This window comes from Penicillium concentricum (genome assembly GCF_028827145.1).
Source record: "Penicillium concentricum strain IBT 3081 chromosome Unknown utg000006l_segment0_segment0, whole genome shotgun sequence".
Lineage (NCBI taxonomy): Eukaryota > Fungi > Ascomycota > Eurotiomycetes > Eurotiales > Aspergillaceae > Penicillium > Penicillium concentricum.
Window position 1 is genome coordinate 3,621,706 of NW_026622759.1, and position 23,925 is coordinate 3,645,630.

General features: G+C 47.7%; 11 protein-coding genes across 11 annotated transcripts; 6 read left to right on the forward strand and 5 right to left on the reverse strand.

Annotated features, from left to right (window-relative positions):
* Positions 1-94: 94 nt before the first annotated feature.
* On the reverse strand, positions 95-1,476 carry N7517_011621 (SDR family oxidoreductase; the record flags this gene model as incomplete). Its single annotated transcript, XM_056729344.1, has 4 exons — positions 95-714; positions 767-956; positions 1,010-1,149; positions 1,197-1,476. The coding sequence occupies 4 exons, from the start codon at positions 1,474-1,476 to the stop codon at positions 95-97; spliced, it is 1,230 nt and encodes a 409-aa protein (XP_056575159.1).
* A 792-nt stretch (positions 1,477-2,268) lies between these two features.
* Positions 2,269-3,636, forward strand: N7517_011622 (uncharacterized protein; the record flags this gene model as incomplete). Its single annotated transcript, XM_056729345.1, has 5 exons — positions 2,269-2,391; positions 2,548-2,652; positions 2,698-3,091; positions 3,146-3,253; positions 3,305-3,636. 5 exons carry the CDS (start codon positions 2,269-2,271, stop codon positions 3,634-3,636), a joined length of 1,062 nt encoding a protein of 353 aa, XP_056575160.1.
* Positions 3,637-4,023: 387 nt separating this feature from the next.
* N7517_011623 (uncharacterized protein) lies at positions 4,024-4,680 on the forward strand (the record flags this gene model as incomplete). Its single annotated transcript, XM_056729346.1, has 1 exon — positions 4,024-4,680. One exon carries the CDS (start codon positions 4,024-4,026, stop codon positions 4,678-4,680), a length of 657 nt encoding a protein of 218 aa, XP_056575161.1.
* A 612-nt stretch (positions 4,681-5,292) lies between these two features.
* On the forward strand, positions 5,293-6,942 carry N7517_011624 (uncharacterized protein; the record flags this gene model as incomplete). The annotated part of the gene is made up of 5 exons (XM_056729347.1): positions 5,293-5,376; positions 5,445-6,216; positions 6,265-6,312; positions 6,368-6,506; positions 6,573-6,942. Coding segments are annotated over 5 exons (1,413 nt in total), but the record flags the coding sequence as incomplete, so codon positions are not given.
* Positions 6,943-6,957: 15 nt separating this feature from the next.
* N7517_011625 (SGNH/GDSL hydrolase family protein) lies at positions 6,958-7,581 on the reverse strand (the record flags this gene model as incomplete). Its single annotated transcript, XM_056729348.1, has 1 exon — positions 6,958-7,581. The coding sequence occupies one exon, from the start codon at positions 7,579-7,581 to the stop codon at positions 6,958-6,960; it is 624 nt and encodes a 207-aa protein (XP_056575163.1).
* Positions 7,582-8,387: 806 nt separating this feature from the next.
* N7517_011626 (fungal specific transcription factor domain-containing protein) lies at positions 8,388-10,710 on the reverse strand (the record flags this gene model as incomplete). Its single annotated transcript, XM_056729349.1, has 4 exons — positions 8,388-9,026; positions 9,098-9,631; positions 9,688-10,390; positions 10,637-10,710. The coding sequence occupies 4 exons, from the start codon at positions 10,708-10,710 to the stop codon at positions 8,388-8,390; spliced, it is 1,950 nt and encodes a 649-aa protein (XP_056575164.1).
* A 345-nt stretch (positions 10,711-11,055) lies between these two features.
* Positions 11,056-12,324, forward strand: N7517_011627 (uncharacterized protein; the record flags this gene model as incomplete). Its single annotated transcript, XM_056729350.1, has 1 exon — positions 11,056-12,324. One exon carries the CDS (start codon positions 11,056-11,058, stop codon positions 12,322-12,324), a length of 1,269 nt encoding a protein of 422 aa, XP_056575165.1.
* A 687-nt stretch (positions 12,325-13,011) lies between these two features.
* On the forward strand, positions 13,012-14,499 carry N7517_011628 (uncharacterized protein; the record flags this gene model as incomplete). The annotated part of the gene is made up of 1 exon (XM_056729351.1): positions 13,012-14,499. The coding sequence occupies one exon, from the start codon at positions 13,012-13,014 to the stop codon at positions 14,497-14,499; it is 1,488 nt and encodes a 495-aa protein (XP_056575166.1).
* An 805-nt stretch (positions 14,500-15,304) lies between these two features.
* Positions 15,305-19,813, reverse strand: N7517_011629 (uncharacterized protein; the record flags this gene model as incomplete). Its single annotated transcript, XM_056729352.1, has 3 exons — positions 15,305-19,072; positions 19,170-19,646; positions 19,757-19,813. The coding sequence occupies 3 exons, from the start codon at positions 19,811-19,813 to the stop codon at positions 15,305-15,307; spliced, it is 4,302 nt and encodes a 1,433-aa protein (XP_056575167.1).
* Positions 19,814-20,598: 785 nt separating this feature from the next.
* On the forward strand, positions 20,599-21,510 carry N7517_011630 (uncharacterized protein; the record flags this gene model as incomplete). The annotated part of the gene is made up of 1 exon (XM_056729353.1): positions 20,599-21,510. The coding sequence occupies one exon, from the start codon at positions 20,599-20,601 to the stop codon at positions 21,508-21,510; it is 912 nt and encodes a 303-aa protein (XP_056575168.1).
* Positions 21,511-21,774: 264 nt separating this feature from the next.
* Positions 21,775-22,085, reverse strand: N7517_011631 (uncharacterized protein; the record flags this gene model as incomplete). The annotated part of the gene is made up of 2 exons (XM_056729354.1): positions 21,775-21,897; positions 21,924-22,085. 2 exons carry the CDS (start codon positions 22,083-22,085, stop codon positions 21,775-21,777), a joined length of 285 nt encoding a protein of 94 aa, XP_056575169.1.
* Between the last annotated feature and the right edge of the window lie 1,840 nt (positions 22,086-23,925).

Genomic DNA, 23,925 nt, shown 5'->3' on the forward strand with positions numbered 1-23,925 from the left:
ATTTTATATAGCCCTAGAGGTATATTTGCGGAGATACCGCCAATTCCATGAACTTTCTCTCGAATTATGCGTACACATTGTATAGCGGTCATGCTCATTTCAACCTATCTTGCATAGGTTTAGTCCAATCCTCCTTGCTGGGAATAATTTTCTCCTGAGCCAGATGATCAAACACCTGGAAATACCCATACGCAACCGGGTACTCCTCCGTGAAACCAGCATTCCGGATCTTATCTAAGCTCATCTCACGGTTGCGACCCAGAAAGCTGAAGCCTGCTGAAAGGAAAATCCAAGTCGCCTCGGAAATCTCACGAGGGCGCAGACCGTACTCTGCGCACATCTTCTTGTAGTCGTCCTGGTGTGCGAACCACCACTTGTCGATGTCCTTCCAGCCCTTGTCCTCGGGACTTGCGCCTTCAGCATTGAGACCAAAGTATTCGCACATCTTGGGCCATACGAGGGTCCAAGATTCGGGCGTGGCGTTGTCGGCCGTGTTAAATGCCTCTCCGTGAGCCTGGTCCGGCTTCTCAATAGATAGGTAGAGCTCCGAACGGGCGATGATATCCTGTGAGGATGATGTATACGTGTGGATGTAGTTTGCGTAGGGTGCTGGGAAGACAACAGTGGCCCCCGGGCCGTTCAAATATCGGTATAACATCAAGTATAGCGCGAGAGGCTCGACGTATGTCATGCTTGTGGGAATGGGAACGTGGCCTGGACACCGGCAATGTCAGCATAGTCAAACCCAGGAAATATGGATACGCACCGACGATCTGGTCTGGTCGAACCTCGCACCATTTCCAAGATTTGCCCTTATTGGCTTCCTTGATCAGATCAACTTGCGCATAGTAGAAGATTTCATCTCCCCAGGGCGAAGGAATACGCGGATTGTCCTCGCGCAAGGGAGGATTGATCTCAATGTGTTCTTGGAAGCGAAACACAGCAACTCCATAATTCTGCGGCAGATAAGCTACATAGAGCAGTTGGCTGGTATTAGATTGGTACATACGTTTGTTCCAGTTTGAAGCACGAAGAACTTCATATTCTTGCACAGCCGGTCGACAGCGTGCACGGCGTTATAGGTCATTCCTTCATTGATATTACGGATAGCCATCACATCCATGGAATATGCAGTTGCATTGGAGTAGGCTGTTATAGTTAGATACCGACCGTTTGCATGTGATTCCTTTACTCACCAAGATAATACACGTGGGTGACATCTTCCAGATTGGGAACCTTCTCTTGCAACTGGGACAGCACTTCATCAAGATCTCCCCGCAAATTCACTCCGTGATGCAACTCCAATCGAGGGTCATGCGGTAAGCCACTTTTCTCAATAGGCAACGGCCTATTCGTCAAGCCGATTACTCTATCAAAGGTGCTAGGCGTGGGGTATGAGAGAGCGCATTTGGTGACCGCCCAGCCAGAGATACCGCTGGCCCCAAAGACCAATGCAACATTCTTCGATTCAGCCATTATGTCCTTGACTTCGAGGCAATAGGGGGTACAGGCTCCTTGAGCTTAATCGACAGGGGGCCCATATTTAAGAGCGTCCTCGGCCCGTCTCCTCGCTAGCGTCATTGACCAATTTGGAGTAATACCAAGTGGAAAACTGGCCAGACGTTGCCGTCAAAAGTTTGGCCCCTCCCGCCAAGAGACTAATCATTTCCATCGGTGTTTCAAGACAGGTCGCTTACGGCAATTGTGCCAGGGGTCTGAACCGAAGCGGAGCTCGCGGCGATGGCATCAAGTTTCTCGGAGCTAGATCCTAAATAGCTTAGACGCCAGGCAGTGAATTCATGTCGCCAATCCCGACCGGCCCCTCCAGACTTTAGGGGCGATATTATTGCTAGTGCCTTAATCCCATGCTCAAAGCAACCCGCTACGACAGAAACCGGTCCCGCCTCAGTACATTTGACTCCAGGAACTTGTTTCTGGTCTTCCCTTGTCAAATTACTAGGTGTATTGGCCATTCAATTTTTCATAGGACGAAGCCTTTGCACATACTTCTTTGAATCTACTGTTGGCAGACCAAGTCCTCTGTGGCAACACCTCAGTCAAACGGCCGTTCGGCCGTTCTTCGTTATTAGCTGCTAGCTGAATCCCCCGGCCAAAAGTCGACAAGGATGTAGATTGCTTCTGCCGTCTGCGAGGCATTCTGCTCTAGATTCTGACATCTAGATTTTGACAAATTGATTTACATGGGGCCGAATACTTAGCCTGTTGACGCCCCCCAACACTCGCTTCTTGTCACTTCACGTGTCGAAGATGGATGTCGCCCAGAATACGGCACCCCCAGGCGATATTTCCGAGAATCGACATGCGGCTATCTTTGGCGTGGGAATTGGGTTCATCGCATTTGACTCCATTATCATTGCGCTGCGCATCTATGTACGTGCTTTTATGCTGCGCGCTCTGGGGATGGATGATAGTAAGTCAATGAAATCCAATTCGAGAGCAAAATTAACAAATCTAGTTCTGATGATAATTGGCGCAGTAAGCGACTTCCAACCATACAGGAAATGATCTCTACTCAATCGCAATCAGATACTCAATTTCGGATTATCAATAACGATTATGATCGGATCCAACTACGGAATCGGAAAACACCCGCTTGCCATTTCGGAAAGTGACACCGTGCCTATGCTGAAGGTATGCACCCATTCTCGTCCATGCACCATTTCTGACCGTTGCTAGTGTATTTGGGTTACGCGTATCCTCTACACAGTTTCTATGGGGCTGGTTAAAATGTCCTTACTGTGGTTTTATCTCCGTCTCGATCCCCGCAAATATATGCGCTGGGCCGTCTTCTTCGTCATGTTCTTCAACATCGGATTATCTCTTGCAAGTTTCATCGGCGCGCTAGCGGGCTGCAGTCCTCCATCTTTGTTCTGGACTAATCCAACATCGAGCGGCTGTATGCCCGTGGGAGTACAGCAACGCTTCTATGAGGTCAATGGCATCTTGAATATCGTAACGGATATCTTGACATATCTACTCCCAGTTCCAATGCTCTATGGGCTGCAGTTGACTTGGCGCAAAAAGGGGGCTATCCTGGGGATATTTGGGCTGGGTATTTTGTCCATTGCTGGTACGTATTAGCTTCAATGCATCTAGTGGATCCTTACTGATATATTGTTATTAGCGGCCTGCGTTCGCTATGACTTTGTCACGAAACTATCCTCGGCCAAAGAAGAGTATTATCTTCTCTTGGCTGACTCCCTTAACTGGTGCACGATTGAGGCTTACGTTGGTATGTATCTCCCATCCCGATGGGACATCACCTCTAATTGTTCGTCTATAGCCATCTTCTGTGGTTGCGCTCCATCCCTCTCCGTCCTGATCAAAGCCCACGCCCCATCTATATTTGGTTCCAGTGCTGCCAAATACCCAAGTAGCGCGCAGTCGCCTGGAGCAAGCTATTTGCAGCGACGGAGCCCTCTAAGGAGTAGTCGGCGTCGGGGACTGGACGATACGACACTGGGTAGTCAGGATGCTATTGTTACTGTCAGCAATCCTGATCAGGATCAGGACGGGATCATGATGAAGACGGATATAAATATGGGTGTGGCGACACGGAAGTCGACGGAGGATATGACTTATAAGGAGTATTATGATTCTGCGAGGCCGAAATAATTTTATGTTATGTGAATATCGAGGTCATTGCCTCTGGTCTCTGGTAGTATTCTCAGTGCAGAGAGAAATTCTGTTTGCTTTTTTGGCATTTTTCTTCCCCCGCTTTTCCACGACTTTTGCCTTTCGGCGCAATTGGACTATTCCGACCTTTACAGACCAGCCCATTCATTTGACTCTTGAAACTAGATACTTCCCACATCTTCTATATTGCCGATTTCCTTTTCGAACCTATTTGCCTTCGCCCAGATGAGCCACATAACCTCACCTCCCAGGATACTTTCGATGGAGGTATCGAGCAGGGATGACAGCGAGTACAGAATTTTGATTGGAAGCCGGGTCAGATATTTAATCATCAGCGTTGGCACATTCGAACGGTCAACGCTTTCAATGCCCCTCAGCTCGTTGCCCAAAGTTCCTGAAGATGACACCTGGAATATGGCGTACGTCAGTCGAGATCCGTCGAGCGGCAGGGTCGCGATAGATCTACAGCACCGAACCTTTACTGGTATAACAGATCTTTGGCATCCTGTGTCGGTTGACTGTCTCGAGTTGAAAAAAATCAAGCAGTTGACCGCTACCGCATACGAGGCAACTTATCCCTATGACGGATCATCAGCTACTACGAGATCGCCGGTTGTTATTGCAAAAGTCGCACGGTTCGAGTGGGAGATACCTCGTTTATCGAGGGAGACCCTCGTGTATAGAAGCTTGGAAAACACAGGTCTAGCCCCACGTTTTATTGGCCATGTCCACGAGCATGGCCGTGTAATTGGGTTTATACTAGAAAAGCTCCAAGGGCGTGAAGCAAACATCAACGATCTTTCGTCTTGTCAGTCTGCCCTCCAGCGACTACATGACATTGGAATCCACCATGGTGACGTCAACAGATACAATTTCATTGTTCAAGACGATACGGTGCTACTGATCGATTTCGAGAAAAGTCAACTTCATGATAGCACTACTACATGTATGCAAGTTGAGATGGATAGTCTACGTGATCAATTGATGGAGGACACGGGACGCGGTGCAGGTTTAGCTCGGTAGAGTCAGTGTGGTTGAAATAGCAGTAAGGTCTACTTGGGCAAATTGCAGGAACATACTAATCAGTCAACTAAAATTCCCTCTGTTACCCCGGTTGCCGGTAAGCTAAATGGAGACCGCAATTTGCTGTTTGATTCATGTTCACCGATTTGATCGCAGTCGTCATTGTATCAAAAGGACTTCTGATTCATCAAATATCAAAAACCTCGACTATTGTCAGATCCTGTCCTAGTCCCGCTCTATATAGTCCCTCTAGCTTTGGTGAACCATGGATTCTCTATGACTCCATTACTTCTCATTGGCCAATTTGCAAGTATATCCAATCACGGCGTTCTGCAATAATGCCGAGAACGGTACACCCACGTGTTTTGTGGGGTCTAGCTCTGTGGGTCCATATAGGGCGTGCACAAGGTGTAGGGCGTATTTCTCGTTCCCTATTAGATCGAAGTCTTTGAATTAGTACACAGGTAGAGTTTTCTTAGGAATAAAACTATACTTTCAATTTTTCAGGAAATACACAGTTCTAAGTGAAGCTCTCTCGGGAGATAGTAAAGGGAACTCTCAACCAATCTTTCCAACCCTCTACCTGGGTGCATTGTCTGTGCTTTTCTGTAGGCTGCGATGGTCATGCAAGAAATTGGAATTTCAGAGTTTGTATCAAGCCTTCCACCTGCGAAGAGAGCTGTGGGATTTTCCAAAGTGAGTTAAGATTTCTCTCTAAAAATTCAAACCCTTTTTCAAGATGTTGACATTGTATACTTTTGCAGCTACGAAAGAATCATATTGTCCTAGCAGGCACGATATTCGCTTTTAATGCCTCCCTCGGCGCGTCACTTCCCTCTGGAAGCTCACCTGTCATCGCAGAAGCATTCCAAGTGTCCGAAAATGACACACGCATTGTCCTCTTGAACTCCCTCTACCTCGTGGGCTTTGTGGTTGGTCCACTATTCTTCGGCCCGTTAAGCGAATGTATAGGTCGCCGACCAGTCTTCATCGGAACATATCTCGCATACACATGTTTCACCCTCGCATGTGCACTGTCACCCACATTCACGTCTTTGTTGGTCTTCAGATTTCTCTCCGGAGTAAGCGGATCTGCCCCCAACGCGATTCTAAGTGGACTATACAGCGATATCTACAATGAGCCCAACCGACGTGGCAGGGCAATGGCTATCTTCATGTTCACGGCAATCGCCGGACCGATGGCCGGCCCTTTAGTCTCGGGGTTTACGGTTTTACTGTCGTGGCGCTGGGTCTTTTGGGTTGCGTTGATCATTGCCGGGGCTGGGGTTCCAGTTATACTGCTCCTTCCAGAGACATATCTACCCATCCTTCTCGAGAAGGAAAAGAAGATGAGCCTCCATGTTGGTGGTGACCAGAGTCACAGAGCAAAAGACCAGTTTTCGCCCTCAAAGATATTCATTCGACCATTTTTGATGCTGTTGAGGGAGCCAATCGTGTCATTTACTTCCCTATATCTCTCGGTGGTCTATGGAGTACTTTTCTTGTTCTTCCAGGCTTACCCGATTGTCTTCAAAGGTAAGTGAATATCCGTTTGCTGAACTATCGTGGGCTAATAAGAAACAGGATTGTATGGACTTTCAAACAGTGTTAATGGACTCGCTTTTATCCCCAGTGAGCCCCTTCCCTGGGGTCCAACTCTACTATCAGATAACTGATCCAAGAACAGTGATTTTCGGTGCCTTTCTCGGTCTTTGCTTTGTGTTCATATATGCTTCATACCATAGCAAGGCTCTGGCAGCAGGCCAATCATGGGCTTCAGTTGAAGAATATCGCCGACTTCCACTTGCATGCGTCGGTGCACCATTGTATGTATGGCAATTTCTAACGACCCCTCAAATTCTTACTTACCAATGTCGGTCTTGATTACACAGAATTGTCGTTGCGCTTTTCTGGCTTGGATGGACCTCTTATAAATCCATACATCCTGCTCTGCCAATGATGGCAGGCATATTCTTCGGCTGTGGCTATCTACTCGTCTTCACTGCAATGCTAAACTACCTTACGGATGCATATAAAGAGTCTTCGGCCTCTGCACAGGCAGCGGCTAGCGCTACAAGGGCTATAATGGCAGTCGTGCTGCCATTCGCGGCCAACCCAATGTACACCAATTTAGGTATTCACTGGGCGAGCTCGCTTTTGGGGTTTCTGGTTTTTGTATTGGCTTGGATACCCTTTGCTTTCATCAAGTACGGCAGATTGATCAGGCAGAAAAGCGGCATTGCTGTAGAGCCGCGTGAATAGATAGAGGACCTGGATTTATTGAAGATATTTTGAACCATCAATGAACTCTTTTTGGAGGGCTTCCTGTATGCCACGGAACCATAAGCTTGCCATCTTATGGTAGCCCTTGTCATCTGGATGTATGCCATCAACGAATCCCTGAACGTCCGGTCCATCCGATGTGTCCATGTCCACCAGAACGATCTTTCTCTGCTCGGTCGCCTTATATTGGGCCAGGGCGCGGAACTGGTCGTTGACGCGCATCACTACCGAGTTCGCCTCTTTATCTGCATTTTGAAGCAAAGTAGAAAGGAGGATGGTGCATTTAGGGGAAGCCAGCCACAGATAATCGAGCATACCGCCCATGCGGTTACCGGCCTCCATAATATTGAAAGTTTGGAGGCAGTCATTAGAGCCAGCATTAACCAAGACGACATTTGGGGTCAAGGTTTTCACGGATTTTCGAGCCTTCCCCTCGATCTGGTCAATTCTGAACCCACGCCACCCTTCGTGGTCATTGTTGGGCATTAGTCCATCTTTTCGCGAGCCTACCATGCGAGCATTCATGCCATAGAGTTGAATCATCTGTAACAGCGATTTTCTATACCCCGTCCCATCCGACGATCCAACGCCGCGGGTAACTGATCCGCCGAGGGGCATTAGCCGCAAGACAACCTTGTCAGCGGATGTGGAGGAATGGCCTAGGATATGTAGCAGTTAGCTATAGGCTCGAAATATCCACCATCAACTGAGTCTCACTGACCACTTTCTGATAACGATGAGGCTGTCTGAGACGGCTCAAGGGTAGACAAATAGCGTTTGATTGCAGGACGTGGCAAGCAGTGAAGGCAAGAACTGTGCGATCGGTCGATCATTCGCTTCCAATGAGAATGAATCGGCCGCTGCATTGTGTCAAGAGGGCAGAATGTCTCGACACTTGATGCAAACTACAGGAGGATAGAAGTCGCAGAGGCGAGTTGAAATATAATGAGGCATTGTCCCCGGGCGCTCGGCGGAATGTCAAGGCGCCGAGCCCGCACTATCGTTTCAACTCACTTTAAAATCAACATATTTATTTATTTTAATTATACAGATGCGACGGGCAGAACTTCTTGATAGCAGAGTTCTGCGTCTCTAACTCGTCTACAAGCCAGGCCAACACAGTCAAGCTCAAAATTCGCTTGCAAAAATAATTCCATACTAAGCACATGGGACTCCACGTAAAGTATGGTCGTTCTCAATGGATGAAAGTTGCAAGCCAAACAAACTCTCACAAACACTCACTATCATGTTACAAGCCGAGTTCTGTTTTTGGGGGGATCGTGGACAGACAACATCTATGAGTTGAGTTATTGCAAGGATCTTTTAAACGTACTGTGAGAAGTAATAAGAGCGAGAATAGGGGAACCCAGCCCCCAAATCCGTTCTTGATAGGTGCCCTATATAAATGGACGTTGGCTCATTTATCAACTCCCGGAGTCAAGTTCATGCTGGTAGAGACCTTGTGAATAAGTATCTCTGACAGCATCCTCTAAAAACTGCATATCAAGCTCAGGCTGTGAGAGAAGTTGCTGCAGAGATGAATCTGTCCACGCTGCCGTTGAAATCGCCTCATGTGGCATATTGGAAAGCTGAGAAGTCGCCGCTGGGTTGACGGTGGGGCCTTCAGGGAAACCTAGGGGGTCCGCTGCCATTGGTTTCGTATGCGCGAACAACGCCGCTTCGATTGCTTCGATATGGTGGCAATATTCCTGGGCGACGCAATTCCCCGCCTCTTTAAGCTCTCTCAAGAGACGCGATGCCTCTTCAAAAGTGTCGCAATTAATTTGGTTGTCTTGTCCATCTAATATGCTTGCTATTGCCAGCACAACGAGCGAAGAGAACAAATATTGAGTGAAAAAGCAGTCAAATGTAAAGAACGAGCCATCAATCCAGGATTGAGTCAGGAGCTGCGCAGAGTGTCTGGCACATCGCACGCACGCTTCTGACAGCGCCAGGGCAGTCGTGGGTACCTGAAATGAGGAAGCTGTTGGACCTTTCTCTTGTGCAGCAACTTGAATTCGCAGCGCGTGGAGCAGTATTGGACGGGTAGCAATGATGACACACTGCTCACTTGTAAGTAGACATTCGTGCAACACACGAACAGTCAGAGTGGAAGTGCAATGAAGCTACTCACTTGGTAAAAGGAGAGATGAAGCGATACGACCTTCCAGTCGCATGCTACACCCGGGGTGTGATCGATCTGCAGGTGAGGTGGTAATCGATCCACCCAGGCCTGGAGGTCCTGTAAAGACTGGTGGATTTGGCGAGATAGTTGTGCATCTTGTTGTTTGCGGCGGAGTGTATATATAGACCGAACAACATTAGCTAAACGACGAGTCAGCTCAATGTGGGCTACATGGTATTGGGAGTCAAATCCGTCGCCGGTGAGTTGATCTCCTCCAGTCCCGTTGAACGCAAGAACGGAGGGAAGGTCCACCTCGATCTCTTCGTCATGAATTGCCGGGGGGTGACCGAGACTGGCCCCCCACATTCGATCGAACATGTAGGTGGTCCAAAAGAGTCGTTTTCTGTGTTCACGTATAGCCAGGTCGGAAAGCTGGATGTCGGAGATATTAAAATGAAGGCCCATGACGATGGCCGAGCGCATGGCTGTGCCGGATAGTATATATGCACTATATCGTCGATTCAGCGCTAGTGAGTACATGGACTTTGATAGCGTCGTTAGTAATAACTGATTCAGGCGAAGCCCTATAATCGACATACTAGAAGAAGTAGAGTCTCGATAGTCTCAGTTCCGGGGCGTTCATTCAAGTAGCCCAACATCCTTGATGCCTGGGCAAAGTATGCCATTCCTGGATAGCTCTGCATCGCCGCAGCTCTGGAAGTGTATAGCTGTCCAAGAGCAAAAAGTGCCCAGAATCTGCAACACACAACTGGTCCGCCCCAAGTCGGGTCCGTAAAAATCCGGGAAAGGCCCTCCCTGACTTCGTCGACGCGGACGATGTAATAGCAGCGGCCGATATGTTTCAAGGCGGCCTCAAGCAAAAAGCGAGCCCGGGATTGGCTTGGCCACGGGACCCCGGACTGAACGAGGGCCATCAATGCATCATCGCTTGCATAGTTAACACGAAGAAGGTGGGTCGGTTCCGGTGCCCTAGGATCGGAGATGACCTGACGAAATCGGGTTGCAAAGGCCGTGTCGGCAGCTTCGCTGATCAAAATGGGTGTATGGAAAACATTTCGATTGTCAAACCATGGAGCGTCATTGATGGTCGGATCTATCTCAGAGTCGATATTCTCGACTCTGGCCTGAAATGTGGTTGCTGACCTTGTCGACTCTGGCGCGATGGCCTGGGGCACATGTTCATCGAGTGGGCTTGCGTCTGATGGATGACTGTCCGGGGCCGGCCTGGTATTTTGTTGTCGCTTCAAACGCTCGATTTCTTCATAGAGTCCGTCGATGAACCTGCGGCTCGGTTAGTTCCACTCCGAATGTGTAAAAAAAGCAAAGGGGCAAGGGGCAAGGGGCAAGGGGGCACCTTTGAGAGACCTTGACCGTCCTGTTTCGTTGAGGATACAAACAATCGCTTCCCTGTTCGGCTTGCAGGCAATTCTGGCATGGCTTTCCACCCGTACATTTAATCTTCTTTGCGTGGCATCGGTGACAACTGACAGTGTCAGTTAAATTCCACACGTCAATTGTAGGTCTTACGCGACGACTTTATTGGGCAGTAAGCTATTTCGGTGACCTGCTGATGGGGCCGCCCTCTCCGGATAATTCTGCATTTTGATACTGTTTTTGTATACGGGAGACCGGGGGAAGAGAGGAATGCCGGGGTGAAGGGCGGACCGGCCGGACCTGCCGGGCTGCTTACTGATCGCCCGTGGGTAACTCCCGGCGAAACGGTTTCCTGCCGAGTGCAATATATCGAAGACTCAACTTGAAGATTTCAAGTGGATTCGGGATGGTTGCAATGGCAGAATTGGCTCGAAATAGGTTCTACCGTGTGTCGGGTCGTAACATATATATCTCTTCATGGCAGCACTGAGAATTAGCTCGAATTTTCTCGATTCTGTTACTTTTGCCCGTTTGAAAATCACACAATATCCTGACTTTTGCTCTAGTCCACAATGAAATACACCCACCAATCCAATCCGTCGCGCTTGAGTCGGGAGGCAGAATCTGTGGCCGCCACCTGCATCGAGAATCTCTCTCAGTGGGCCATTGCCGTCGAAGAAATCCGCACCTGGCCTGAGTATAGTCCCCAACCACTGCGCACGCTTCCCGGTCTTGCTCAGAAAGTGGGTGTCGACCAGCTGTTTTTGAAAGATGAGAGCAAGCGGTTCGGCTCCGACATTGGCTCTTTCAAAGCACTGGGCGCGCCGTACGCCATCTACAAGATTCTAGCGGAGGAGGTTTATGCGAAAACGAGTGTACGACCCTCATCGGCCGAGCTCCGCACCTCCAAGTACCACGAAATCACCCAGGACGTTACCGTATGTGTTGCCACGGACGGAAACCAAGGCCGCGGTCTCGCCTATGGAGCACAAGTGTTTGGCTGCCGCTGTGTCGACTATATCCATGATCATGTTAGCGATGGCAGGGCCGACCGGATGAAAAAGTACGGCGCCGTGGTTATCCGTGTCGATGGAGAATACGAAGCATCTGTGGCACGCGCGAAGGAGGATGCCCGTATGAACGGGTGGTACTTTGTCAGTAGTACCTCTTGGTCCGACTTTGACAACGATGTTCCTCAACATGTTATGAATGCCTACATGGTCGTCCTCGACGAGGCACTTAGCATGATCCCCGCGGTAGACAAAATCACACATGTCTTCGTGTGCGGCGGTGTAGGAAGCATCGCCGCGGCAATCTTTCAGGGATTTTACAAACATTTCCACGAAATTCAAAAGTCAACCCCAGCCCTTGCCACGGCGACAATGCCACGATTTGTTGTCGTGGAGCCATCCGAGGCGGACTGCCTCTTACAGAGTGCGAAGAATGGGGAGGCTCGCGAGTCTACAGGATCTTTGCGCACGCTTATGGCCGGTCTAGCCTGTCGCGCGCCATCTCCTGCGGCTTTGAAAGTACTCACCTGGCTTACAAGTGACTTTATGGCCGTCCCCGACTCCGTAGCGGTGGACGGTATGAAAGCATTGGCACATGCAGAAGAGGGTGATATCCCTGTAGTATGCGGCGAGTCTTCAGCAGCCAGCATGGGTATCTTGTTGGGATCCAGCGCGGATCCATCCTTGCGCGAGAAGCTTGGTTTGAACAGATCAAGTCAAGTCGTTCTATTTGGGTTGGAAGGTGCTACGGATCCACACATTTACGAGTCTTTGGTTGGGAAGTCTCCCCAGGCTGTCTTCGAGGCCCAGGATGCCTTTACTCGTGGCTAAGGTCCTTCAACCCCTCTAGCTTTTAACGTTATTATGAGATCCGTGAGCAATAGTCACCCAATTTTCTAGGACAATACATGTAGTCACAAAAGTTATATTGGCTCATTAAGTGTAATTAGTTCTTGGCTGCCCTCCAGACTACTTTCAATCAAAACAGTTTTGTGGTTACTGATATTATGCGATCATTTAAATCTACCCACGAGGCGTGCATGTTTTCTCAAGGAATATGGTATATGTGTACATTACCATATGGCCATCAAAATTATATTAATTGATCCTTACAACCGAGAGAGCCTTCAACCACATGGTCCCGGTGGCTCGAGAAGTCTATGCTTCTATTCTCTTCGAAACCCGGTACCTGGTCCATCTATTCTAAGCCATTTTTGAGGGCCAAATTGGAGAGAACCCGTTCGGCCCAACACCAACATTTCCGTCGGGGCACTGCCAATATCACCGAAGCGCCACATCCTGTTCCACCACATCGGTCAGTGGTCTCGTATGTTGGAACTGCCCCGCTGAGATGATCACTCGCAGTTTAGCCACTATAGACCGCGTCGTCATGGATATAACTAGAACCATAGGTACTAGGCCCTGGTGCTTTTTGTTAGTTAGGCATCGCTGATTCCACCACCTCCGAATTTAACATTTAAGCCTGACCCTGCATCTATTACACTGATTGTAGCAAATATGTGTTCGATGGCGCCTGATCAGAATGCCCTGGATTTTGTCAATCGCGATCGACTGCGGACCACATTTGCCAGCGCCATGTCTTCCATGTATCGAGCCGAGGTGCCACTGTATGGGGATCTGATCAATATCGTGCGCGACATTAATGAGAAGACCTCCCAGTCTTCCTTTCAAAATGATCAAGAAAAGGATGACTCTGCAATCGTCACTAGCTCCGAGAGGCTGACCCTAGAGCGACACGGCGCCATCCGCCTGGGGACCCCATACGAGCTACAGACAATAAGAAGGATTCTTGCCCTCTTGGGACTTGAGCCGGTGGGATACTATGATCTTTCTATTGCCGGCCTGCCCATGCATGCGACGTGCTTTCGCCCCATTTCCGTCCCGAGTCTCGACCTCAATCCCTTCCGGGTATTCACCACCCTGCTACGACCGGAGTTGCTTGCTTCGGCGGAGTCACGTAGGCTTGCTTTGGAGCTGCTCGATAAGAGAGAAATCTTCAGCGATGCTCTTCTCGGAATCTTGACAACTGCAGAAGCACAATGCGGGAGGCTAACCGAAATCCAAGCCAAGATCTTCATTCCCGAGGCTCTGGCCACGTTCAGTTGGAAGCCTCTCGCCGCGGCAACTTTCGATCAATACCAAATCTTGAAAACTGAGCATCCTATTCTCGCGGACATTGCGTGCTTCCAGAGCGCGCACATCAACCACCTCACGCCACGGGCCCTGGACATATCCGCCGTTCAGTCTGCAATGAAAGCATCTGGCATGGCTGTGAAAGCACATATTGAGGGTCCCCCACCTCGAAATTGCCCTATCTTGTTACGCCAAACGAGCTTTCTTGCTCTCGAAGAGGCAGTTCAATTTAAGCAAAATGATTCGGATCATGGTAGGGACGTGGGGGCTTCGCAGCCCCAGGAGCCATTGATCATGTCCAATCACAAAGCACGGTTCGGCGAGATTGAACAACGAGGGGCCGCAGTCACACCCAAGGGACGACTCCTCTATGACCAGCTACTGCACGAATGCAAAAGGAGAGCCACTGGTGTCGATGCCGATGAGGTTGATGCCATCGCATTGAAAGTTTTCCAGCAATACCCCGACAGTTGGACTGAGCTCCGAAAACAGGGGCTGATCTACTGTCATTTCAATTGTGACCAGACAAGCTTCCAGGAATCGACTCTAGATCCCAATGATGGCTCTCTTCTTGAACAGCTGATTGCCAAGGGTGCTGTGAAGGCTTTCCCCATAACTTATGAGGACTTCCTCCCCTTTTCCGCTGCGGGAATCTTCCAGTCCAACTTGCAGTTGGGTAACCAGCCCAACGAGTCACTAGGGCTAACACACTCGTCGTCAGATCAAAATGGCTTTGAGGAAGCACTTGGTGGGAAAGTGTTTGATCTTGATAGGTGGTATTCCAATGTGCAGCAACAAAGCCTGGAGAGAGTGGGCAATCGGTTGGGACTTGCCTTTGAGGCGCTCATGTAAAGGTACAACCTGTTGTTGAGGAAGAGAAAAGGCTGCCTATCTATAGACCAGAGATGTAAACGAATAAACTACTCAGGGAAGCTGGTGCAAACAACAGATCTCTACATAATGAATGATAGAGCACTATTATGGGCCAACGCGAAATTCTTTCAAATGCTCTGACTCTTAGATGGCACAGAGCTTTTGCTTATGACATACGGTACCCACTACGCTAATTCATACAAGGAGTAATCTTTTAGTTTCTCTTTCTCCCCCAGATAAGCAATGTGTTCATATCAATGGATAATTGTGTTTGATCGAGTTTCCCCATAAAAATTCCGTTCAAAGGTGGATAACGATGATGCTGATCTCAACCCTAAAGTAGGCCATAGCCTCGATCTCAACATCAGTACCAAGCGGGAGCTGCTTAACAGCGACGCAGGTGCGGACCTAAATGTAAAGAAATGCTTAGCTAACGCACTCAAAATAACAAATAAGCATCAAAACGTACTGGCATCACACCCTTGTTAAATACGGTGAGGTAAGCCAGGTTCATTGACGCGTAGTTTGCCATATCATCGATGAAAATAGTAACTTTGACCTATATCCACCTCCATTAGATTGAAACCGAACGAATCGCTAGTTTGAATTGTGAAAATTAAAGCCTTTAACATACAGCATTATCAAGAGAGCTTCCCGCAGCGTCCAAGATATTTGAGATATTCTTAAGACATTGGACCTATTATAGCAAGACATGCAAGTTTTCCCTTCTCTCTTTCAGAGCAAAGTCATAAAGTGAATACAATCTATTTACATTAAAAGGCAATCAAATTGTTGCCCCGCGTTCAAGAAGTTTTACCACCTCTTCGTCCTCCTCTTGCGCCTTCGCGGCTGCGAGCGCATTACGGTATTTTCCATTTTCGAGTGGCATATTGATGTCAGCCCCTGCTTCGACCAGGAACTGGACGACCTCAAGATCTCCCTTGTTTGCTGCAACCGCGAGAGGACTACCACAATTTTCATACTTGATTGGCAAGTTCACGTTTGCTCCCGCACGCACCAGGACCTTGACAGCTTCGGTGCTGTCCCCGGATACCACGGCTGCTACAAGAGCACTGCCATAGTTCCCACGCTGTGGCAACGCATTCACATCTGCTCCTGCCTCAATGAGACACTCGACTACCTCGACGTCGCAACCATCTGCCACTGCTGCTGTAAGGGTATTGCCATATTTTCCATGTGGCAATGACAAGTTGACATCAGCGCCCTTTTGGATCAGGTACTTGACTGTGTTGACATCACCACCTAGGTATGATGCAACAGCTGCTGCGAGAGGACTACCATATACTCCGTTCTGTGATAGCAAATTCACATCTGCTCCTGCACCTACCAGTGCTTTGGTAATGTCAAGGGTTCTGTCCTGTGCTGCTGTATATTCGAGGACAGTACCATGGTCTCCCTCGGCAAGTGGCTTATTGGCGTCGGCACCCTTCTGGATCAGGTACTTGACACCCTCGAGGAATCCGGATCTGATTGATTGCTCGAATTCCTCTGGCACATTCAACTCTGCACCTACTTCAACCAGGTATTCGAGAACCTTGATATCCTGACCAAGTACTGCCAGAGAGACAGGGCTTCTCTTGTCATCCCCTTTATGAATATCTGCCCCTGCATTGACAAGATACTTTACAATTTCAATCGAGCTTGCCTTGTTTGCATTGTTGGTTCCATATGCTGCTGCTGCGAGAGGCGTGCCATGCTCTCCGCATTCTGATGGATTCACCTCGGCACCTGCTTCAACTAAACATTTGACAATTTCCAAATTTCTGCTGTCGGTTGATGCTCGTTCCAGGAGAGTACAGAAGCTAGCCTCCAAGATTGGCAAGTTCACATCGGCCTTTGCCTTTTGAATCAGGTACTTGGCACCCTCAAAGTTGTGGAATCTGATTGCTACAGAAAGGGCATTTCCAGACTGTTTTGACACATTCATGTTTGCTCCAGCATCCACTAGGATCTTGAGAAGCTCGGTGCCCTTAATTTTGGCTGCTAATGCAATTGGAGTCAGAACCACGACCGGCTCTAGATCTTCGTCCTCTTCCTCCTCCTTAAGGGTGTGGGTCTGATTCACATCCGCACCCGCCTTTTGGATCAGGAATTTGGCAGTATCGACTTTCTCAGAGGCAAGCGCTGCAACAAGAGCACTCCCATGTTTTCCGTTTTCCACTGTCATGTTCACATCTGCACCTGCTTCGAGCAGATATTTCACCGTTTCAGTGTGTCCCTGGTGAGCTGCTGCATGAAGGGCACTACCGTAATCTTGACCCTCAACTTTCTGGTTCAAATCTGCACCTTTTTCGACGAGTGTTTTGCAAATTGATGTACAGTCAACTCGAGCAGCAAGCGTGAGAAGATTATGGCCTCTTTCATTTACGCGCGAAACATCGAATTCTGCATTTTGCCACCAGTCTGACAGGATGGCAGCAAATGAAAGATGACACATCGCATAAATGGCAGCATCTGATGGCCCTAACTCGCTTTCAAACTCGCCATACTCCGGATGTTGTGCCTGGTTAAAGTCGCATGTGTCGAATTCTGCTTCATCAAAGCCGCCTGCCAGGAGGTAAAAGTTGTATACATCCGTGCCTTGAAGATCGGTGACCAAAACAATGTTTTCCAAATCGTTCGCCATCACTTCATACCATTTCTGGTATTGCTTGCTGCTTTCCTGGGGAGATCCGAGGAAGATCTTCAAAAGGGAGGACAACGTAGCTTCTTCGTCATCCTGCGCCCCCTGAACATGCTTTGCCCAGTGATGCCTCATGTATAGATGGAATGGGTGCATGAGATGGAAGATATCAGCTGGCTCTGGTTGTCCCTCCCAATCTGACAAATCAATTTCATTGCTATCGTCTTTGTCGTACATTGTGATGAACCATGAGAGACAGGCACTAGCAGCGTGGAAATTAGCTCGTGGAAGGGTCCATTGCATCTTGGTTTCTAGGTATTCGCGAACCGATAGATGTGCAAACCGCCACACCTTTTGCTGAGAGTCAATTGTGAGGAGATTGTTACAGAGTGACAGCAGGCCTTGCTCGTCAATTTCATCGGCCAATGTAGGTAGCTCCCCCTTTGTGTTCACGCGAACAGCGCAGATAAGCTGGGATGAGGAGAGCGGTCGTTCAGCAGCCATAACCCACAGCATAGCGCGGCTTGTGAGGATTTGATCAGGCTCCTCTAGGTCTTCAATTTGACTCCATGCCTCGTCATATGCCTTTTGAATACCGTCCGGAAGATTTTCAAGTCGTTTCCATACACTAGACTCAGTCTTGCACTTCTGGATTTGGTGTGCTTGCAGAGCCGCCCATTGAAACATTCCTTGGCAACGCTCGAGTAGTGTATCGACAATCTTCGCTTTCAAGCGTCCGATGAAAGGGGTCTTCCTAGCAAGCTTGTCTAACTCGACATTGAGATATTCTCTAATGTCGCCTTTGTTGTCACTCGCGTTGATGCCGGTATTTAGGGCGTTTTGCAATTGGACCTCAATGTCGGGGTCAGGTCGGCTTGAAACGAAAACTTTTACTTGCCGTTTGTTGGATTGAGAAACAAAGGAATTCAAGGCTTCAATAAGCTCGTCGCGGGAATCTGGATTACATTCGTCCATGGCATCAATCACGATCGTGGTTTTCTCGTAAATATCCAGCGAGGCATGGATCTGCTCATTGCACTGCCCTAGGCTGAAGGCTGACCCGGCACTGCGACATTTATTGTATAATTCACAAAGCTTTGTTTGTGTGGATTCGGGATTATTCGCGGTAGTTGAGAGCTGACGCACGATACTTTGAAGGATCGATAGTGACTGTGCACGTCGCGGTTCGTTCTTATCGCAGTAGAAAAATGCGAAGCCTTCATTCTTAGATGTGTCGCTTAGTTGGTCCTGGATTCGGTCGACGACGGTTGATGTGAGGAAGGTCTTTCCGGTACCGGGAGAGCCCTGGAGCCAGAAGATAGACGAGTCGCTTTCCTCCCAGTTGGCAAAGTCCTCATGTTGTAATAACCACTCACCCGTCCCGGGTGTCCTCTTTTCTTTCACGTTGTTATGATTTTTGCCAAACGGAATAGAAGAGATCCATTCCAACATCTCGATCCGCTTTTCTTCATCCATCTTTTGAAGGAGATGTTGAATGTTCTCATCTACCCGCTTCATCGGGGTATTGAAGGCATTCAGCATTTCAATCATGCTGTCATCTGCATTCGCACTGCGTCTCACTTCACATGCAGAGACGTCACGTAGTAGATCATCTTCTTGCTCGCTTATAGCCGAGATACTGCCAGAAACCTTGCCCGGATTGAGGAGTGCTTGAAGCGTGCGTGTAGCAGTGCTTTTGGAGAACAGAATTCCCGATTCAGCAAGTAGATCCAACGATGTAGTATAGATTGTGGTTAGTGCCGATTGAAGATTCTTTGAGATGCTATCCGTAGCGGGTCTGTTCCTGAGGTAGACCGACTCATAAACTTGGCCACGACTGATCACGCGGACGATCTTTTCTGTGGTTGCAAGCAACGCAGCCATTTGCTCGCCTTCGATGACCGGAATCTAATGCCATGGGTTAGCAGAGTGCATAAGAGAGATTGAAGTGTCGAGAAGGACAGGGTCCAGATCAAATATAAAAGCAAGGCAGTGGGGGAATTACCTGCATGACCGATTTGATGACAGCCCAAGGGATACCTGCTTGAGGTGGGGCAAATTGAACAGCTATATCTCCAGCCTTTTTCAACCAGTCCACAATCCTATTTGTATAGTTCCTTAGGACAATTTCTTCATCGCCGACATTGACTTTCCAAAACTTCTTCTCGCACTCTTCCTGTCTCTGGTTGACCACACCGACCAGATTGTCAATGCTGGACTCGACAGATCCAGGTTGTGCGTTGGACAGGTTGAATCCCATATTCTTGAGTGTTTCCTGTTTGGATTCAGAGAGGGAGCTGAGGGCCTCCACCCACAAATACTTTGGGGCATCTGGCTTCTTAGCTGGCTCTTCATCGACCAGTGACTCGCTCCTCTCCACAGGTGGTAGCTTAGCAGTGGCAGCTGGCTGTGCGGAAGGAGCTGCCACAGGTCGAAATTTTACGTTGTCTGCTTGCTCTAGCTTTGCTAGTGTGGATTTGACCTTCAAAATATCAAATGTATCAGCTTTGCCAAAAGAAAAGAATACTTCTATGGTGGCATATCTCGATGTGTGAAACACTGTATGAATACCATTGTACTTGTACGACTCACCTCTTGTCGATTCTTCTTGTGCCTGCGGTGAAACTTGTTCTTGAATCGGTCGAACATCTTGTATGGTGTAACTTGAGGTCATCTAAGAGCTTTTGTGGTAGATATTGATGGAAGAGAGAAGCTTGGAATATTTCCAGAGATGAAAACAGGTATAAAACCAAAGAGGGGAAATCTGAAGAGGGACAATTCAGCGTGAAAGCTAATGGGGAGCCGATCACATAGGTTTAGGAAATGATATACAAGGGTTCCATATATAAACCCACATACTTCTCTCAGCTGTCCACTTCATGACCGGAAATCTGTGAGAGAATGGTATGAGCTCTTGCGCATGCTGGTGTAATGAGGATACAAAGCAACCTGAGAAGAAATCAGATAATATCTATATTCTAGCATCAAGCATTCCTAGAGATTAAGTATCTGACAGTATCACTGCCCGTGGGTGATCTCAGACTCCACAGCCGATCGGCAACAGTGCTAGGCTGAAGAAACCTATCTCTATCCCAGATAGATCTGAGAAATCGCTTGATTACTGGATAACTTGGAGGCCACGGACTAAAACTTGCATATTTTATCCCACTCTACTCTATCCTTTTCCCTGCAATAATACAATGGTCAAGTTTCGTTTTCGAAACTTCTTGGAAATGAGCATATTACCAGAATAACACCATTGCACGGATATAGGCATTGGCAAGTCTTGAACGCAAACATACGAAAATGAATCCAATACTTTCTCTGGGCTTGTATGACCTAACAATGTTTCGGGCTTACCATCACATGTTATCTGTCCAGCCTCTACCTTTCCTTTTCCCTTTCTCCTATTCCTATTTTCATTTAGATCCCCGATGGAAGGGCATCCTGTGCTTTTGGGTCCTGAAGGCACCCTAGGTATCGTCGCGCTTGGGGGTACCGGGTGTATCCACCAAGATTCCAGTTCTCAGGACCAAGTTCTTAAGGCACCCCTGAAACATAATACCCAAAGCTGCAGCCAAGAGATAATCGAATCTATCAGAAGCAGAGAAGAGTTCTCAGAGTTATGCATCAATCGTGAGAAGCTTGTCTACCAGTTCCTCCCAAAAGATCCTAATATCTTAAACTGCCTTGTTGTCACCGAAAGAGGGATTCAGTTCCCCTATCTACGGAATGGGGACGTGCGAAGTTACCTCCAAGAGCATTCGCAATCATTAGATGCCAAAACACGAGGTCGATGGATCAAAAATGCCGTTGACGCTATTTCTACTATACATGGATATGGTGTCATTCCCTCCGATATTTTTGCACGTAACTTTCTCGTGGCTGATGACTTTTCGATTCAACTTTGCGATTTTGCTGGATCAAGGATTAATAATCTCGAGTCCTTGGTGGAAGAGGAAAGTCGATACCGTTCACCTTCGTCGCCTTCGTCACCTTCGCCGCCTCGAACTATCCAGACTGACCTGTTTGCGCTGGGTTCCTTTATCTACGAAGTCTCTACTGGTGCACACCCTTTTTCCGAGATTGAGGATAACGATGAAATTGAGAGACGTTATGCCGCGCAAGATTTTCCAAGTCTTAATGGCCTTGAATATCACGATGTCATTTCCAAATGCTGGAGGTCGCAATACTCTTCCGCTGATGTGTTGAGAGACAATATTCGCCGTATTAAGTCTTCGGCTTTTGAGCCAGCACGACTGACTCCCCCATTCTTTTTTTCTACTAGGGCAATAATTGGCATCGGTTATACTGTTGTATGGATGTGTGGGGGGCGAAAGAGATAAAATAACTTTCTTTTGAGCATATAGGACTTGGAATATTCTCTCTCGTTGGAAGATCCTTGCTCGATTCCAAGTATCTCAGTCTTAACTACTTCGGTTCTCCCCAAATATCTTCATGCAGTCTCGCTCGCGTAACCCCAATCAGACCATCTCCAGGACCCTTTACTATTGTACCAAAGCGCGAGAAAGGTTCTTGTTTCGGCACATCCAGCACTCCAGAGTTTACTAAAATCATGTTAGGGTTCTTGTTAAGGCAGCCTTTCTGCCTCATGCTGTTGGGACCTCTGCTCCCCACCAGATTGATCTGCCTCTCTCTCTTAGCAGCGAAGCTAATCCACGGTTTTCTTTCCCATTTGCCTTCTCGGTAGCTATATCCGGCCAACTCTTTCTCTGAAAATAACAAGCCAACCACTTACCTTTGCCTTGCAGTCTGTGCAAATAATGGTCCGTTTGGTAGACTTCGCGACGGGCACTCGGTCCTTGATTACGCCACAACTGCTTTTGTGGGGCATAATGCCAGTTTCTTCTCCCTCGTGACCACATTTGAATCTCACGGGGCCATAAATGAGCTTGCACATTTTTCTTGGACGTCATAAGCAGTGAACTTCATCAAAATTGGTCTTACTCACTATCTATGTAAGTAGGGTCAATGATCCTTGTTTGAGTGTTGTGTTGTACGTTATGGTATTATGAGAGGCCAGTTTAGCTAAGTGGTAAAAATGTAGGTAGATATGTAAGTTGGCCTACGAAAGTTGCCGGGTGTGTTCGCCAAAATGTTAGCCAATTGGGGACTTTACGTTGCCATTCCAACATGTGACCGTAGCGCAAAACTTGTAACCAATGGACATAATGCTCTATCCAGGCCACTAGGGATCGGATTCCATATATGGGCTGTGTAACAGAGAAAGACAAGTGCACGGGCAGGGTGTAGGATAGGCACTTTCCAGATAGGGTTGTACCTGCCTGAGGCAGAATCCCATCTCGCACCACATGTCTTATATGACATTTTACAACTTTTTCATGACTTTAGGGGCATCTAATTTCATCTTTCTAGCTACAGCACTGACACCGGGAAAATATATCAAAAAAGATAAGAGAGATGGGAGCCTGAGATCAAGAAAATAACCCTGGGTTCATATATCCTCCATCTTTGCCCTTGCACAGGCTATAATCTTGCCCTCGTCCGTTGCTCCAGTGCACATGCACTGCCCTAGTATGGATGCCTACTGTGCATGGGTCTTACTCCTCGAACTCAGAAAACATCGCCTTGAATAGGCCAGCCGTACGGTCACTTGCTCGTCGACTTTTCTCGACCCGTAATTTCTCCTCCGACCCGTGTCTAATACCTGCGGGAATTGACTGTAGGTCATCGTCAAAGCCACTTGGTGAGATCATAGAACTTCACGATCTCCGCTACTATAGAACTAATAACTTAGCATCAGGATAACTGCTATGGGTCCACTAGTGATTACTCACATATCGACTCCAGGCTGGTGTCAACTTTGTTTTGGCAAAAGAGTTGGCACAATAAGGTAAAATGTTCATGATATATATTATCAACTCTCAGTACCTAAGAATGACACTTAAATAAGTATTTCCGCACTTCACCATAAATAACACCGTTGCGGTTGGATGATTACGGTCGCTTGTCCCGAAATTTAGATATTCACAACAGCAAATGTTTTTAGACCGTTAACAAGTATTAAATCTCCAACATCTCAAAGTAGAGTGCTGTTTAGAATTCTAATAATTGTCAGATATAAAACAAAACATATGTCTAATTATCATAACAAGCACTAATGGTGTAGTGGTAACATATAACACTTCCAGTTAATCATCTGATTAGCAAGTTATGTTGTGCCGGGGGTTCGATTCCCTCTTAGTGCATTTTTTTATATTTTTATTTTACTTGCATGTTAAATATTACTAATGTACAACATATGTGTGAATGGAGAGTCTACATGGCGACAAAGTCGAAAGTGACATGGGTATGGTTATGAGTATATAGATACCCCATACATGTACAGTTTTGAAAGTAGACACAACATCAAGATAAACAGCCAACCTAGGTTGACAATGACATTTCATACCCAGCAAAAAAAATAAAATGGAACAAAAACCAATGCAAGACGACCCCCATGTTCGAAACGCCGTGCCATGTGTCTTAGGGACAAAAAATCGCGCATCAACTATAGGGGGTACTCGCGAGAAGGGGAATCGAAGAGTGACAAATGAGATGCAAGATGCGACAAAATAGACAATGACAAAGGAGATGACAAAAGAGACCCTCATCCAGCCACCTTCCATTTTGTCCAGCAGAGTAGAGACAAGCCAATCCGAAAGCTGTCATGAGGTGGGATATGATAAATGCAAAAGCAAAAAAAAAAAAAAAAAACAGGTAACAATGCGGATGGGATA